At 38.2% G+C, this 18941-nt stretch overlaps 1 protein-coding gene across 3 annotated transcripts; it reads left to right on the top strand.

The window, feature by feature from the left end:
* On the top strand, window positions 1–17755 carry LOC137046690 (uncharacterized). Of its 3 annotated transcripts, none has more exons than XM_067424027.1 (8): window positions 1–99; window positions 8821–8941; window positions 9766–9836; window positions 9920–11933; window positions 12078–12149; window positions 12269–12313; window positions 14303–14395; window positions 16845–17755. In XM_067424027.1, the coding sequence occupies exons 2-8, from the start codon at window positions 8824–8826 to the stop codon at window positions 17069–17071; spliced, it is 2640 nt and encodes an 879-aa protein (XP_067280128.1). In that variant the 5' UTR covers window positions 1–99; window positions 8821–8823; the 3' UTR covers window positions 17072–17755. The 3 variants fall into 3 exon arrangements, with proteins under 3 accessions (XP_067280128.1, XP_067280137.1, XP_067280146.1); XM_067424036.1 differs by lacking the exon at window positions 1–99 and adding an exon at window positions 917–1055; XM_067424045.1 differs by lacking the exon at window positions 1–99 and adding an exon at window positions 8490–8656.
* Window positions 17756–18941: the final 1186 nt, after the last annotated feature.

Here is an 18941-nt window from a genome sequence, read left to right as displayed (position 1 = left end):
GTGCAGCAGAGTTTAAAGGGGCCATCGCTGCACATGCATTAGAAGGACTTAGTTGGAGGCATCAAATCTTTGGAAAAACAACTCTATCAAGCATCAAAGGTACACTTTATATGATATTGTTTTATTTGTTTTGTGCCGTTCTTAGTGCTTTACTGCGTGCTTTATCCACCCACATAAGAAGCACCGTGCCAAAGGAACATCACGTTTAATATGCCAAACTTTTGTGCTGCTTAAAATTCATCAGCGTGTAATTATTCTTTCACTGGCACCAATTATCCTCAAGTTGGATGCTAATCCTTGGAAATAAGAATTTGTTTTTTTATTGAAAAGTTTGGTGACGCTGTAAGTTACATCAGTGATGGGCAAGTTAGCCTACTTCCTAAATGCAATTATTTTTACTAACTTAGTTACTTTTTACATTACATGCATTTGAAAATACTACGTTTTTGTTATTATATACAATATTACCGTAATTCTGTGTAGAGTAATACGTTACTTATTACTATTTAATTACTTTCGCACCATTAAAATCTAATGTTGTCTGTACTGCATCTGCAAGTTGTGGTTACGATGAATAACGTTAGCTGAATTACAATAATGTTTAGCAGAGGGGAACTAACATTGAGTGAGGGCCCCAGGCAAAATCTGTGTATATGTAATATAATATATTTTCGTTATCTATCTACATTTTACAACAAAATAGTCAAAACACCTCTAACAAAACCAAAAAAATATATATTATTATTTTACATCAAGGTACTTTTTTCCGTAACTTTTTTTGTGTTCAAGATTTACAAAAATGATATAATGAGACTGTACAACATGAATCCTTTTTCCAAACCGTGTTTTTGTCTTACCCTGAATCATTATGGTACACTTATTATAAGTGTTTATATTGGGACTATTTCAGGCCAGACTGGTAGGTACCGCTGCGGAGGAGCAGTCTCTGTGTGGTCTGCCATAGACAAAAGCTGTGTCTCCTTTCAGAAGGCTGCGTCCTCCGGAGGTCGCATTTGTAGGGTGCATACGTCATAAGGCCGTCTCATTTCAAAAAAGTGAGAAGGACACTCCAAGAGGGGGCGCGCCAAGATGGCGGAGAGAGCAGACGTACTGTGAACAGCTCAGAGTAGCAAAGCCTTGAGAATAAACGGAACTAACTTGTAACTTGTTAAAACCCTGAATTATCAGATGTAAAACCGTAGCGATCTTATCATAATAATTCAGAACCCTGCAAATGACCCTGAGCACCTCCTGGAGTAGGCTACGATATCGCAGACCATAACATGCCTAACGTTAGCACAAAAGCTAATGCTCAATTGAAGGCTCTCCAAGATCACGACTATGGTGGTCCTGAAAGGATGGAAACTAACACCAGAGGAACTAAGAACACCTTAGCATCCCCTTCCAAACCACCAGCACCACAGAAAAAGTCAAAGCCAGACGACGTCTCTGTGGATGCCCATGCTGAAGACTTCTCTAACGCTGCAATATTGGCTGCTATCGGCACTCTTCAAAACATGATGCAGGACTTCAAAGCGGAGTTAAAGCAGAACACGCTGACCATAGCCAACATCGCAAAAGCGGTAGAGTTTAACTCTTCCGAGATCAAAGATTGCAAAGAACAATGCCAAAAACTGCACGCCGAGGTGAAACAACTGAAAGAGGTGAACACAGATCTGGAGAAAAAAGTAGCAGAGGTGGGGAAAAGAGCTGTAGAGTTGGAGCGTTATAAAAGAAGATGGAACCTGCGCTTAAATGGTTTAAAGGAGGAAAAGGACGAAAACACAAAACAAATCATCTCTGATATCATCGGAAAGATAGCACCACATTGGAGGGAGAAAATGGAATTCATCCTAGATTCTGTGCATCGACTGGGGCCGAGTAACACCAACCGCCCTCGTCAGATAATCATGCAGTTCACAGGACGCCACTTCAGGGACGAACTCTGGCGAATCACCAAACTTCACCACGTCTGCAAGGATCTCAACATCCGCTTCGCAGAAGACCTCACTAAGGAAGACAGAGAGGCACGGAGGGCTGTGTGGCCGAAAGTTGAACAAGCAAGGAAGGCTGGTCTAAAGACAGTGTTCCGGGGCCCCCATGCTTTCATTAATGGTCAAAGAGTCTCACCATAGACACAACTGTCCAGGGTTTTTTTTAATCCCGAATATAAGTGAGTTTAAATGAAAACGTGTTCTCAGGGTTTTGCTACTACAATATTTTATTTTCCTGATAGGAAACTTCTACCGTTGTTCTGAGTAAGTTCAGTAATCCGTTGTTATTGATTATTTCTTATCCTTATTGTTATTATTTTCTTCTATGTTTTGTTTGAAGAGTAACATTTCTCTAATTTCTGTTAATGCAAGGGGACTAAGAGACATGACAAAAAGAAAAAGTATTTTTTTATTTTGTAAAGGGAAGAGGTCAAATATAATTTTTTTGCAGGAAACGCACTCTAAGATTGATGATGTTATATTTTGGTCTAAACAATGGGGAGATGAAGCTTACTTTAGCCATGGCACTTCGAGATCAGCAGGTGTCGCCATCCTCCTAAATAATTTCAAAGGTCATATTGTGTCCCATATGGCAGATGAAGCTGGCCACTGGTTGATTCTTATTATAAACATAGATGGTCTGAAATTCATCTTAGTCAACATTTATGGATATAACATCAGTAGACAAAACCGAAACCTACTTGAGCAAATTGAATTAAAGTTAGGCAATATTAAATTAACACACTCAACTGATAACATCATCATTGGTGGCGACCTAAACCTAGTTCATGATGAATTTCTTGATAAATATCCTTGCAGGTACTCTGTAAATCATCCAAACACTATATTCACAAACTTCTGCGAAAAACTAAATTTGGTTGATACTTGGAGGCACTTAAATCCAGAAATACTTAAATACTCCTGGTTTAGTTCAAGCCACAATTATAAATCCAGAATTGATCACTGGTTAATTGCAAATAATTTGATGATCTATAATATCAGTTCTGATATCTCAGCTGCACCACTAACAGATCATAGTGTTATTCTACTACAAATCAAACCCAATAACAACAATGCTCACTCACACACATATTGGAAGTTCAATTCCAGTCTGCTCAAAAATAATGACTACTGCCAAAAAATCAAAGTATTAATTAATAAATATGCCAGCTCTGAGGAGCTAACAACTGCTACCAAAAAGTGGGAATTTCTAAAATATAAAATACGTCAATTTACCATCTCATTCAGTAAAATGCTTAAAAAAAATTGTGAAAAACAAGAGGTAGACATTATTAATCAGTTAAATTTGTACTGCAACAAACCAAACCCATCAGAAGATGATAGACAGAAGATATTATGCCTCCAACCTATACTAGATGAAATCTACAGTCGTAAGGCCCAAGGGGCGTTTATTAGATCCAGAGCTAAATGGATAGAGGAGGGGGAAAAAAATTCATCGTATTTCTGTGGTCTTGAAAAAAGAAGACAGGAAAAAAATAGCATAAGATCCCTGATGGTTGATAATAATGAAATCTCAGATGAAAAAGTAATCTCTTCAGAAATCTGGAAATTCTATAGCCAGCTCTATAGCTCTAAATTCTCTAGCATGGACTGTCAGAACTTTTTTCAGGATATAGCAAAACATATTCCAAAAATAAAAGATGACCTCAAACAAATATGTGATAATCAAATAACAATTGCAGAACTAGACGCAGTAATTGGTCGTCTCTCTATTAACAAAGCCCCCGGATCTGATGGTCTCACAGGTGACTTTTACAGACATTTTTGGGTAGATCTAAGAGACCTGCTGCTACTAGTCTTTAATGAAATATTTGAAACATGTGTACTCCCACCAACAATGAGGCATGGAGTTATAATATCTATCCCAAAACCTGGAAAAGATCCCAGAATTATTGATAACAGAAGACCCATTACACTTAGAAATTCAGACTACAAACTTCTAACCTATATATTTACTTCTCGTCTTCAAACAGGAATTTCAGATATTATTGCAGATACACAGTCAGGATTTTTAAAAGGAAGATCAATTCATAATAATATAAGATTGGTAATGGACATTATTGAGTATAGAAGCCAAATAGAGGATGATGGTTTCCTTCTCTTTCTAGATTTCTATAAAGCATTCGACTCCGTGGAACATCCTTTTATTCTTTCTGTACTCAAACACTTTGGGTTTGGAATCAAATTTAGAGAATGGGTTGGTGGCTTATATCGAGATATTAGTAGCTGTGTCCTATTACCTAGTGGTACCACCCCAAGCTTCAAGATTAATGTGGGTATCCCTCAAGGTTGCCCCATATCACCATACCTATTCATCTTAGCCACAGAAATGCTAGCAATCTATATTAAAAACTGTAATGAAATCAAAAAACTTAATGTACTGGGCACAGACATAATAATCAGCCAACTAGCGGATGACACTACAATATTCTTAAAAGATAGATACCAAATTTCAACAACTATTGCCAAAATTGAAAAATTCTCGAAAGCCTCAGGTCTAAAATTAAACTTAAAAAAATGTGAATTGCTTGCTGTACATGACACTTCATTGAAAACCATCTGTAATATCCCTATCAAATCAGAAATCAAATACCTGGGAATTTACCTTTGCAAGGACCAAAAACAAAGCCAACTTCTAAATGTAGAAAATAAAATTAAAGAATGCAAATCAAGGTTAAATAGATGGCTACAGAGGGATTTATCAATTCTAGGTCGAATTTACCTAACAAAGATGGAATGTTTATCAAGATGTATTTACCCAGCTTATTCCAATGCCATTTCAAACAAATTAATTAAGTCTATCAACCAAATCAACCTAAACTTCATTTGGAGAAACAGACCACATTATATGAAAAAGAGCAATATGGTTAAAGACACAAATGATGGAGGGCTAAAAGTTATTGATTTTGACTGCCTTAATGGAACCTTAAAAATAAATTGGCTAAAATCTTGGATCAAACACAATAACTCCTTCTGGTATTGTATTCCAAAGACCTTATTCAAGAAAATTGGAGGATTAGAATTTCTTCTTAGAGCGGACTTTAATGTTGATAAATTACCTATATCATTATCAGAGTTTCACAAACAAATACTCTTGTATTGGAAAATGTTACACATACATAACTTTTCACCCCATACATTTGTACTTTGGAACAACAGGTACATCTTGCACCGCAACCGATCTTTGTTTTTTGAGGATTGGTATGGGAAAAACATATGGTCCATGACCGACTTAATGGATACTAACGGACATTTTTTAAATTATGAACAACTTTGCATCAAACATAATTTCAAACCTTCAAAATCAGATTTTTTTAAATTACATAAAGCACTACCTCAAGGTTATGTCCTTCTAACAAGAAGCATTTTGGAATATTATACGATTCAACCACAATTGGCCCCACTATCAATTCAAGGGATCCATGTTCTGGATAAAAAATGCACTAACCACTTTATTAGAAGATGTTTTATCGAGTATCTCTACCCTAATAACCAAAATAAAAATAACATCCTACAAAAATTTGATAAGGATTCAATCTCTAAGCTAAGAACAATGTATCTAACACTCCCTATTGCTCCTAAAGTGAAAGAAACACACTTCAAAGTAATGAATAATATTTACCCCTCTAAAGATTTACTACATCTTCGTTTTGGTATAGATGATAATATATGCACATTCTGTGAAAATGATGTTGAAACCACGGACCATGTTTTTTTCTCATGTAATGTAATTCAAACTTTTTGGTGTGATATATATAAATGGGTTAAGCCAAAGATGTCCTCACTCCCAACTTCTCTCTCTAGGGACGACATAACATTTGGACTGATATTACAAAACAAAGGTGATGAGCTCTGTATTAATACAATTGTATGTCTAGCTAAATTCTTCATTCACAAGTGTAGAATTGTGAAATCATCTCCCAAATTTGTTGTTTTTTTAAATGAATTTAAAATGTATATGAAATCTCTAAAAATCTTGAAAGGTCCTAAAGCACAAAAAATATTTGACATCCTAAAACACTTCCCAACTGAGGCTAATAACTGAACAATGTTTGAATTCTCCCCTTATGTCATGTCATTATACTTTTGTTGTTGTTTTAATTATTCATTTAATTTTCACTGTTTATATTAAGAGCTGCTCCCTCAGGCTATATCCTCTATGTCCTATTTTAGGACATGAGTAACTGTTTAAGTAACTGATTCTATGCAGCCATGTTTGTTTGTAAATCTTGATTCTTTAAATAAAAAAAAAAAAATAAAAAAAAAAAAATAAAAAAAAAAAATAAAAAAAGGACACTCCAAACGCGACCTCTGAATGCGTCCTTCTTTCACAGGATTTCGGAGTGTGCTGAGGTGTAGCCTTCACGGCTGGCGATAACCCACAATTCTTTGCGTCTCCGTTAACAACCGTCATATTTTTTTTAATATTATATGAAAAAACGGCACCACCGCCAGATATACATGCGAGCGTAGGTGTGGTGTTTAAATTAAGTAGTTCAAGCTTTTTTTAAATTTTTTTTTTAAAGCTCTATTACCTCAAACAGATAGTTGTGGTAAACAGGATTACAACTGTTTAGTGCATTTTAAACGTTTAGAACAGTACATTGCTGTCAAGACAAGAAACATTTCATAGTCATTATCAAGTTATAAATAATTTTCATTCATATAACTGGCGTGAGAGCGCAACCAGGCTGGACTTGTTGGCATAGCAACGTGATACTTCCTGCCTGTGTGTCCTACGAAGGACGTCTCGTTTAATTCTGATTGAGGACACTCCGTATACTGCATCTTACACAGGACGTGTCCTCCGGAGGACGCAGCCTTAGAAATTTAACGAAATGAGACACAGCTATAAACGGAGAGAAGTAGCTCCGGCTGTAATGGACTGCATTTTATATAGCGCTTTTATCCAAAGTGCTTTATGCATGTTCCTCCGCAAGACGCATGCAGTTCTGTTTATTAACCGCTAGAGTGCAAAAAGTTACGGACTGCAGCTTTAACAAAATGTCAATCTTCATCTTCATAATTTCACTTTAAAAATGTTGCTGTGTCTGGTGGTGACAATAGCTGTGTCTCATTTCGTAATGAGATTTCGTAATGTCTCATTTCAATAATGCCATAAAATGGGTGTATGCTTCTCTTCCGTGTTCCTCAAATAAAGAATCAAACTGTCATGATTCAGGATTCCAATCACGTGTCAAACTGGCAAACTGCTGAAATCACGTGACATTGGCGATCCGAATCATGAATCAATCTGCTGTTTGGTTCTTTATTTTAGGATTGAAAACAAACGCGGAAGAGAAGACAATGCTGAATAAAGTCATATTTTTTGTTATGTTTGGACCTAAATGTATTGTCGACGCTTCAGAAGAGTCTAACTTAACAACTGATGTCACATATGGACTACTTTGAGGTAGGGGTGTCCATGGTTAACCGATTGACCGATTAACCGTTAAAAAATGCGTAACCGAGTGAAACATTTTGCTCGGTTAAGTGGCGTCAATGACGTGCCTTGAATTTAGTTCTAATATATGTTTGCACCCCTATGACCAGCTTTCTAAGCGGGCAAAGAAAGCGTGGAGCACTTTAAAAATGAGAGTGACGGGGCAAAATGCAAGTATTGCAATGCAGTGCTTACCGCATTTTTCAGGCTATAAGTTGCTCCGGAGTATGAGTCGCATCAGTCAAAATATGCGTCATGAAGAGGAAAATAACATGCGTCGCACTAGACTAAAAGTCGCATCAGGGCAGAAGCAGAGCGCGAGCCGCGCGCGCTGTGCATAACGGAGCAGAAGAAAGAAAGTTTGAAGTGAGAAACTTGTGAATGACTAGAGAAAAGCAGACGTTACTTTAACTGTAATGAAGAAAACAAAAAAGCTAATCGCGGACTGAAAGCAAGATGGCCAGAGCTGAAGGGACGAGTCCACAGATGCTTGAACTCTGCCGGGAGAGGCTCATCAGCCGCGCGAGTCAACCGCTGTCTGTGTGAATCATTCTCGGCTGCATATTTTACTAACGTTACATGCTCTAATCGTGCAGGCGCCCTCGCGGCCACTCGCATTGCTCGTGAACTGGAGCGCATCTCATCCTAATTTAACGAAACTCAGCGTACGCCTCGCAGACATGAACTAGATCTTAAGAAACTTGAAATGTCTTTTAACAATTTAAAACGAAAAGAAATAGGCTACTCTCTGATTATGTAATCCATGATGTGCATTTCTCTCTATAGGCGCGTTCACTACGGAGATGGTGGTCGTCAAATTAATAAGCTAAAAATAACCCTGACGCACACTATGGTTAACCGAGTATTAACCGCTAAGGGCCTCGGTTAACGGTTAATGAAAAACTTCAAAACGTGCAGCCCTACTTTGAGGATGTTTTTCATTACCTTCTGGCCGTGGACAGCAAGTGGGCATACACTTACATTCAAAGGACAGAAAGACCTCGGGGACTATATCTAAAATATCTTGCACTGTGTTCCGAGGATGAACTGAGGTCTTGCGGGTGTGGAACGACATTTGGGTCAATAATGAAAGAAATTTCTTTTTTGGGTGAACTAACTCTTGAAGTTGTTTGGATTTGCTCGTGCCATCATCTTCCACCGGTTTGCTAGAAAGAGGTTGTTTAGCCGCTAGCTTAAGGTTGTTGCCCACTGTCTCCAAGTATTTCTTGAGGTTACTTGTACTGTTTTTAGCCGCAGACTTTTTTTTTTTTTTTTTTTTCCCAATATACATGTTTTATCTGTCTATCAAATTGAATACAGTAATGTGTTGTTGCTCAAGTCACTAACATCTGATTTTTGCAGGAGATGGCAGCAACAAGGCCAAAGAGAGCTAGAAGAACTCCCAAACAAGATGCTTTTTATTATTGCTCCTTAGATGAAGATGAGGAAGAATTTGATGTCAAATATATAAAATCATTTAAAGGTGAGTTGGCAGAGTATATTATGCAACGTTTCTTTTTTTTTCTTTTTTTTTTTACTGCAATTTAGGAACATAGATAATATTCTATGATCATTATCACAGAACATATTATTGATCCCAAAGCAGCTATTATGTTGGATAATTCTTTTTTGGGATAATTAATTGTATATCTACCTAGATACTTTAATTAGAATATATAATGTTCATGGATAAATCCATAGAAATAATTTGGAGAAGCCATTCCGCCACTCAATTGACAAAAAATGTGATAAATAGTAATGTACAGGCGTACTGGCCTGCAGAAAGGAATAAATAAAGCAATCAAATGTAAAATAACTGCATATTGACTGTTTAAATTAAAGACTAATCCTTAATAAACTTACACAAGCTCTTCAATCAAGAGTAGTGAGTAATGTCCTCATCTTTTGTTTGACATTAAACACACAGCAGTAAAGGCGACTGCCCCTTTAGACCTAATGCAGGGATAGTCGTCAATTTTCTCGACTGTATAAAGTCACTTAAGGCATATTCAGACTATGTCTGCTTGGATACTCCTCAAGATGGACATGTTGACATACTCTTTGTGTGAGATTGCACGTTCAAGCACAAGATTTGAAAGAGAACGTAATAAGTTTCATCTTTTACTCGTTTTCAAAGAATACAAACCATTTCCATATTCTACCCCACACAAGTGTCAGTTTTCAAAAACAGTTCCATGTGTAACTCTGCTATATGTTCAAGATGAGCCTTTTGCAGCTGTACGTACTTTTTATAGTACTTACCATGACATTATTAACCATCTCCCTCCATTAATTTTCTCTGTCTAGTTTGCGACGAGTCCTGGCACAAAAAGGGTGATGTTAAGCACAAGGTGAACGTAACTGAACCTCTGCCAGTGGTAAGTGTTTTAGTCGAATTATTATTCTCAGTGAAATGCTTCCCAGATACACTAAATATAAATGTATTTATTGCTATTATCAGGTCTGTGAAGAACAAAGTTCAAGTGAGGTGGCATCATCAGAAGAGGAATATGTGCCTGATTCCCCAGCTGATTCAGACAGCTCATGGGACGGCATAGCAGAGCCCTTAAAAACGATGAATTTTGAGGTGTCCACCAGCAAGTCTGCTTCAAAAAAGAAAAGACACCATCAAGACACTTTTGTAGAGGAAGAGAGAGAGTCAGTTTCTGAAGCTGCAGAGTCATTATCTGAAGATGCAATCAGCGCAAGTGAAGTATCAGGAGTTACTGCCAAAGAAGGAAATGCTGATCCTAAAGGGATCATTGTTGAGGATCGTGCTGATGCTGGGGCTGAACAGGTCTCAAACACATCCTCCTCTCTCAAAAATAAAACGTACTGCTACATTTGTGGAACACCACAGACAAAGTTTACACGTCACCTAAAAAGTCACAAGAAAACACATCCAGATGTTGCTCAAGTTTTAAGTCTTCCCAAGAAGTCCAAACAGCGCATGAAAATGCTTATGAATCTACGCAACAAGGGCAACCACATCCATAACTCAGAAGTCTTAGCAAGTGGAGTTGGATCCCTAAAACTAAGACGCACGTCAAAGACGAATTACAATGCCAAAGACTATATTCACTGCATGTACTGCCAGGCATTTTATCTCCGAAAAGATCTGTGGCAACATGTTAAAAAATGTACTTCAAAACCAGTAGAAGCCGATTCTGAGATTTTAAGAAAAAACGTCTTGTCTTTGGCCTCTATAAATGAGTCAGCTCTGTCTCAGCAAATATCCCCAAGTGTTTGGAAGATGTTATCTCTTATGAAAGACGACGAGATAAGTTCTACTGTGCGAAGTGACTATTCTATTCTTCAGCTGGCCCAGTCGTTTTTTAACAGGTTTGGCCAGGATCCCACCAAATACAAATATATTCGCCAGACACTCCGAGAAATTGGAAGACTTCTGCTTACGCTTCGCAAGGAATTCTCAATACATACTCTTGAGGATGCTGTGAGACCTGAGAATTTTAATGTGGTGATCAAAGCTGTCAAGAAAGTGTCTGGGTACGATGACGAAAAGAACTGCTACCGAACGCCAAGCTTTCCCTTAAAGTTGGGTCATTTACTGCAAAAAGTCAGTGACATTATACATTGCAGAGCACTGATGACACAAGACGGTAACCTGATAAAGTCAACCCAGAGTTTCAAAACCCTCTATGCTACAAAGTGGTCTGAACTCATCCCCCACACCACTGTAACTACGCTGAATGACCGCCCCTTCAACAAGCCTTGTACTCTTCCTTTTACGGAAGATGTTCAGCGTCTTCATAGATATCTGGAGAAGACTACAGAACAAGCATTGAAGGACTTGGAAGACCACAGTTCACCGAACTCGTATAGTGAACTTTGTAAAGCCACACTGACAAATGTAATGCTTTTTAACATGAGAAGAAGGGGAACACCTTCAATGATAACGCTGAATGGCTTTCTGGAGAGAGACACAAGTGCCCTTCAAAAGAGTGTCACTTTTGGACTCACACAATTTGAAATTCACCTCTGCCAACACTTCAGTCGTGTTGAATTAAGGAGTAAAAGAGGCCGGAAAGTTGCGATGTTACTTTCACCAGACATGGTGAAGGGCATAACGCGCCTTATAGAGAAAAGAAAAGACTCTGGTGTTCCGGCAGCAAACCCGTTCCTGTTTGCCAGACCTAATTGTCTGACTCCCTACAGTGGACAGAAGTGTTTGAGGCTCTACGCGAGTGAATGTGGGGCTGAAAACCTTGAGCACCTCAGGTCGACGCTATTACGCAAACATGTCACAACTTTGTCGCAGATCTTGAACTTTAAGAATCATGAGTTAGACAAGGTTGCTGAGTTCCTTGGCCATGATATTCACGTTCATCAGGAATATTACCGACTTCCAGAGGCTACTACCCAGCTGGCCAAAATCTCCAAACTACTGCTTGCCATGGAGAAAGGGTCTCTCGGAAGCCTTCAAGGCAAAACGCTTGAGGAGATTGAAATCGAAGGTAACGCCATTTAAAATCAAAACCAAAAATCAGAACTGTTTCTAGCATATGTGTTTTATCAAAATGGAACACAAATCATATGTAAGGCATTCTATAGAACTTTGATCTCATTATTCATCAAGGTAATTTAATTAATTTTCTTAGATAACCTACAGTTGACCGATTCAAGTGCAGAGAGTGAGGTCGATGAAGGAGATCTCACATATCAACAGACTGGTAAGTGCAGTGTGATTTTTCTTGAATTTTTTTCAAGAAAAAATTTTTTTCTTTGAATTATGACACAATTTTTTATTTTATTTATGAAATCACATGACTAATGTTAAACTTTATTACAGATTCTGCAGAGATGAAAAGAACGACACAACCTGTTGAAGCTCCAGGTGCGTATTTATTGTCACCAGGTGGTTAGACTTTTAACAGTCTAACTACTTGCTATGATGTATCCCTAACCAAATGTAATTTCACTGTCAAGTCAGTAACTGTGTAATGTATTGTATTTTGGCCCCAATTCAAGGGGATGTTAATTTTTGTCTGATATACAAGAAAACGTCTTGGTTACGTATGGTAACCCTCGTTCCTTGAGAGAGGGAACGGCGACGTCACGTCGGTAGGAGTTACCAACGAATTGGGTCACGCTAGGAAAACCAATTGCCTTCGGGTGAAACTAAAACGAGCCAATGAACACTGCCGTGCACGTATTGCTTTTCGCTGAGGGACATGACATCTCCGTTCCCTCACTCAGGGAACGAGGGTTACCATGCTTTAAGGGTTAGTTAACCCAAAAATGCAATTGATGTCATTAATGACTCACTCTAATGTCTTTCCTCACCCATAAGACCTCTGTGATCTTCAGAACACAGTTTAAGATATTTTATATTTGGTCCGAAAGCGTATCTAAGTGTATGCACACTATACTGTCTATGTCCAGAAAGGGAATAAAAACATCATCAAAGTAGTCCATATGGGACATCAGTTAGAATCTCTTGAAGCATCGAAAATGCATTTTGGTCCAAAAATAACAAAAACTACGACTTTATTCAGCATTGACCTCAAATAAAGATTCAAACGGTCATGAATCAACAGATTGATTCATGATTTGGATCGTGTGTCAAACTGCTGAAATTACGTGACATTGGTGATCTGAATCATTGATCAATTCATAACCGTTTGAATCTTTATTTAAGGATTAAACACAAACAAGGAAGAGAAGACAATGCTGAATAAAGTCATAGTTTTTGTTATTTTTGGGCCTAAATGTATTTTTTTGCTGCTTCAAAAGAGTCTAACTAACTACCTGATTTTCACATATGGACTACTTTGATGATGTTTTTATTCCCTTTTCTGGACATAGACAGTATAGTGTGCATACACTTAGATACGCTGTCAGACTAAATATAAAATCTCAAACTGTGTTCTGAAAAAGGTACGAATAGTACAGGAAGATATGAGTCCATCTCTACCTGGAAATGGCTAATTTATCCTGCATATCTTCCAAGTCTGCCTGGGGGTGTTGCCCTCTTTGATCAAGATGACATCTCCCACTTTCAGCATGTGAGCTGACTCTAAGTCCATCAGATAGTCTTTTCGTAAGCAGTTCCAGTAACTAGTTGACAGCTTCTGCATATATCTCCACCTCATGTCCTCTCTGCTCACACTTGAGACTGGCATGAGGTTGCGGTAGCAAAGTCTTTGGTGGTAAGGACGCAAGTCTTTTTTCCCCATCTGAAAGTGAGGAGGTTGGCGTGACATCAGCATGGCCTTCACCTCTGTAAGCGTGATTGTCAACTCCTTGAAGTTTAGGGAACTTCTCACCAGGATCCTCTCAAGCATGTTTTCACCGACCTCACAAGCGTCTCCCAGAAGCTGGCCCACTGAAGTCTGTAAGCTCTGATCTTTTGAGAGCCACTAGATTTGACATACAAGGGCCGTTCATATCTATCCATGTTACTTTAAAGGGAGGAGACTTAAGTGTGGTGGGCTGATCTACTACAGAGTTTATTATTTGGTGGAACGTCTCTTTTTTTAGTTATTGGTTTGCTCAGCTGTAGTGCTCTTTCTGCTCTCAACCTCGTTTTGCGAGACCGGATGAGCTGGTTGACTTTCCACTCGCCACTGGAGTCTTGTCAGCTCCGTGTCTTTTGGTAAAAGCTACAGTAGCACTGGACATAGCACACATCCATACGTCACTGTGAACTAAAAGTCCAGGCTGCAAATCTGTATTTCACCTTACAAAGACTAAATTCATGATTTAAAGCGTTCATTAGTTGCTTGGACCCCATGAAGGAACATCTACTTCACAGTATTTAAGAAATATACCTACAACAAAAAAATACTTATTGTGACAATTGTTTTTTCTTTCTTCTTTTCAGCACAAAGTGAAAACGCAGATGGTAAGGGCAAAGAACCCCGCAGAAAACTAATGAAGGACAAAGAGCCCAGCAGAAAAAAGAGAGCTTATAAAGGTAAATGATAGATAAATACATTTAGTAAATGCTGCTACACATACACAAAATTCACTAAACACAAAGTTACTTAAGCATGAAAGCATAATTTAAGCATGGTCAAAAGAAAGTATCCACACTACCTAAAGGCAATATGGTGACTATTCTCGACTTTCTGCCGGAAACTCTGTAATCCTACAACTCGGTTAGCCAATTATATCAACCGACTTAATTCGATAAGTAAGGGATAATGTACACCCAGCCGGTTGTTATCTCAGAATAAACCCCGACAGAGTGATCAGGACCGGAGGGGTCTTGCATCACTCTGAAGGGGTTTATTCTGCGATTAAAAACCGGCTGGGTGTACATTATCCCGCTTATTCCACGGCTACTAGTCTCAAATAAATAATTAGCCTATTAGACACAAAATATTGTCTCGAGATTAAATATTTTATTAGCTCTTCCACAAAGCTTCCGCGAAGGAAAACAGTTCCAACCTGCTTTAAGCCTTTATCTATTGCTGAAGATTTGCCATATGCCCTTGCTAAATGTTGAAAATGAATGCTGAAAGGGTTAGTTCACCCAAAAATGTTACTCACCCTCAAGTTATCGTAGGTGTATATGACATTCTTCTTTCAGACAAATACAATCGGAGTTATATTTAAAAAGTCCAGGCTAACGTTAATCCCAGCAGTAGTTGTAGTTGTGTTTGAAGTCCATAAAAAATGCAGCTGTCCGTCAAATAACGTGCTCCACACGACTCTGATGGGTTAATGGAGCCTTCTGATTCGAATCGATGCGTTTGTGTAAGAAAAAGGTCTATATTAAAAACGTTATAAAGGAAACCCGCCTTGAAGTCTTCCATTGTAACCCACGACTGTTTAAGCCACACGATGGCGCCAGCGTTAAGCATAGAAGTAGTGCAGGTCAAGATAACTCGTAGTACCCGTATGAGCGGGTGTTATCTGCAAATAATGTACCGCTGGAATGCGTGATTGACCAATCAGAATCAAGTATTTCACAGAGCCGTGTAATAAAATACCATAAAGAACTTTATATTCAAATTTATATTTTTTAAACTATCAATGTTCAAATGCTAGAAAATAGCTGATCATTTAGTCATCGGTGATGGGACAAATGTTTAAAATGGGCATCGAGAAAGTAGTTTAGTAATGCATTCACATAGTTAGCTTTTTCAAATTAGCAAAGCATTTAAAAAAAAAAACTTAATAAACAAAGCAATGAGAATATATTTTCGTAATCAGCTGTTAAGTTTGATTTATTAAACGAAGGTTCTTAACCACTGGACCTCTGCATCTTCTCCACACTTATGGTGTGTTCACACTTGCCATGTTTGGTTGGATTAAAACGAACCCTGGTGCGATTGCTCGGTTAGTGCGGTTCATTTGAACACATGTGAACGCTGCCACCCGAACCCTGGTGTGGACCGAGACCGCTAAAAAGATGGGTCTTGGTCCGCTTCCAAACAAACTCTGGTGCGGTTTGATTGATATATGAACACAACACGGACCAAAGACACGTAAACGAACCAAAAACAGGACGGAATGTCAAAAGATGCGACGCTACAAGTCAGCTGATTTGAAGACGCGGAAAGATCGGTGTATCCGAAATGAGTAGAGGGCAGATGTGGGGCAACGAGGAGGTAAAGTGCCTCATCAATATTTGGTCTGACGAGCATGTCCTGCGGCTGTTTTGAATGTTTTGAGCAGTTCATGAGCTCTTTGAGTTCTCAGCTGGTAAAAATAAAACCACATGTACACGCATAAAGTAATCACGTTTAATCCAGCACACAGCATTGTTTTGAATGTTCGGTAAGCAAGCTCCGTCGCAAAATATACGTCATAAACGCCGACCAATCAGGTTGTGACCGAATCCTTATGCCTTTGGTTCGGTAACTTTAGGTTCGCTGTTAAAAATGCCAGTGTGAACGCTAAGTGGCCCAGGACTATACGTTTTGTTTAAATGTTTTTTGGTCCAGACCAAACGACCCGAACTACAAGTGTGAACTTACACCACGGTATGAATGAAATAGGCAGAATCTGGACTAGACAGTCCCATTTGGGCTGAAAAACAAGCCTAGGGACCAGCATGAGGAGCAGGGATTGTCAATTAATACATTTTTAAATGACCAATATGCCTTTTCTTCAGGATTCAATCATCTAATCAACTAAAGTTGTCAAGCAAGAGTCAGAATAAGATCTTTGGCTTTGGCAGAAATTAATCATCATCGACGCAACCCACATATCAATTCTGCAGCCACGTGTCCCACTAATGCATGTTCTTTATCAATGCACATTTTAAAGGGGGAATAAACCGCCGTTACATCAGTACATGATTTATAGCCAGGAAACAACAAATACATATCTTACCCAAAACACATATCCTTACTTTAAAAAAATGTTTATTTAAAAGTAGTTTGTTTTCATTGATTACTTTGTCTTTTTTCTAGCTTCTCTGGAAAGTGCCAGGAGAGCAAAACACCAATGGTCTGCCGTGGAGGTTGCCGCGGTCATGAGACATTTTGGCGAACACGTCAAAAAAGGAAAACTGGCCACTATGATTGAATGCCAGCAATGCAAGGAGGCAGAAGATCCTGTTCTGGCTGGTCGCTCTATTCTGAATATAAGAGACCTCGTAAGAAATCGTGGTGTGAAAGAAAAGAAAAACCTGGCGTAAATATGGAAACGTGATTAATTGTGCACCAGATAAAGATAGGTGTTTGTCCCTCGAGTTCTTCGAGAAGACACGTTAGTTTTATAAATAAATAAAAAAAGCCAGGAATGCATCATTTCATTTTGCCATTCATTTTCATTTCTGTTCACAAATAGTGTGGATTATGTTCCTCTAATAATTGAAGGGTTAGTTCACCCAAAAATGTCGTTTGACACCCGTCAGACCTCCGTTCATCTTCGGACACAGATGAAGATATTTGAGTTGAAATCCGATGGCTCAGAAAGGCCTTCATTGACACCAATGTCATTTCCTCTCTCAAGACCCATAAAGGCACTAAAGACGTCGTCACAAAGCCCATCTCACTACAGCGGCTCAACAATCATTAGCAAAACTCTTTTCTATAGCCCAGAACCTCATGGCTGGGTCATAACTTTATCTCACCTTTCGATAACACACTGAATAGATGATATTACGCACATTATGGATTCAATGACATAAGTTAGGTAATGTAAGAGTATTTTCTAATGTGGCATATGTAGCCTGTGTTAGATGAATTATCAACGAAGGAGATTTGAAACATTTAGCCTATCTTGCATTGTTTGCTGATGGATTAACTTTTTGTTAAAAGTACTAAACTGAAAGATCATACTGTTGTGTTTGATTATTAAACTAAATGTTTTCATTACATATTACGGTACTCTTGTGTTTGCTTTGAACTGAATGAAAGCGTGAGATTATGTTTTGAAAGCTGTTATAAATTAGATCAGTCTGGATTTTTGTATTAAGAGTTTTGCAAATGAAAATAGTAGCCTACCAAAGCGAAAAAACACTGTACTGAATGTATGTACTAATTAATATAGTCCTCTAGGTGGCAGTATTAATCTTTCCTCTTTAACTTGAAAAGGGCTAGTTCACCCAAAAATGAATAATTCCTAGTTTACTTACCCTCATATCTTCCAACCCTATTTCTTTTTTTTTTCTTCAGTGGAATGCAAAAGAAGAGCTTTAGATTAATTGCAAGACAGCTCACATGTTGAGAGAAATCGTGAGTAAGTGCAGAGGCGCTGTGTGTGAACATGATGGTGTAAATCTAGACTAAATGATTTACCCAGATTGCATCATTTGTGGGCACTGGGCCACATCCTTGTTTAAATTCTGGCTGGTAATACTCATCTCACTGGCACGAAAACACATTCAGTATTCCTTAAAATGATTAAAAACACTTAAAGGCAAACTCTGAATATTACACAAATCTGCAAAAATTAAAAAGGCAAATACATTATGTATTATGTCTTTGCGGCTGACCTTCAGTGATTTGAGTTGTGCGCTCTACTGTACAGACGTGAACTAGCATTTCCTACCTCGTTTTGTTTTGAGCATATGCACACAGTCGAGCACACTACTGCAAGCCGTTTTACTTTTGGAAGTTAAAACGCTAATTCTTGTAATTGTATGTGAAATGTCACCATAGGCTGCCGCTCAAATTGAGTTGGGGATATATAGAATTGATTTCTTACTCATTTGATATCCCAATTTCACATATCAGAAATACATTTCTTACTAGTAAAAAAACTTTATTTTTGCTACTGTTAAAAAAAAAAAAAATCATTGTTACTAGAAAGCCATTTTAGATCTCTGAAATTATACTGATATCAGGAATTGATATTTCTCTTATAATTGATATAAGAAATGAAATCCTGGGAATTAATAAAGGTTAAAAAGGCTTGGCATAAACGCACAGCCTTCTTTTGACTTGTATGCGTACGCAGGCATTGGACGCGTGCAGTTTTGAGCAATCTCTCGGCTGTCAAAAACCCAAAAGATTTAAAACGGCAAAACAGTTACTACACTGAATAAGAGACAAAACCTTACC

The sequence above is a fragment of the Pseudorasbora parva genome, chromosome 2 (genome assembly GCF_024679245.1).
Source record: "Pseudorasbora parva isolate DD20220531a chromosome 2, ASM2467924v1, whole genome shotgun sequence".
Taxonomy (NCBI): Eukaryota; Metazoa; Chordata; class Actinopteri; order Cypriniformes; family Gobionidae; genus Pseudorasbora; species Pseudorasbora parva.
Note: the sequence above shows the minus strand (reverse complement) of the source record. Positions and strands in the feature narration are given on the sequence as shown.

Coding starts and splice junctions, on each gene's coding strand:
- LOC137046690 (XM_067424027.1), top strand. CDS start 8,824: ATGGCAGCAACAAGGCCAAAGAGAGCTAGAAGAACTCCCAAACAAGAT. Junction 11,934..12,077: donor TGAGGAGATTGAAATCGAAG/GTAACGCCATTT, acceptor TAATTTTCTTAG/ATAACCTACAGTTGACCGAT. Junction 12,314..14,302: donor ACAACCTGTTGAAGCTCCAG/GTGCGTATTTAT, acceptor TCTTCTTTTCAG/CACAAAGTGAAAACGCAGAT.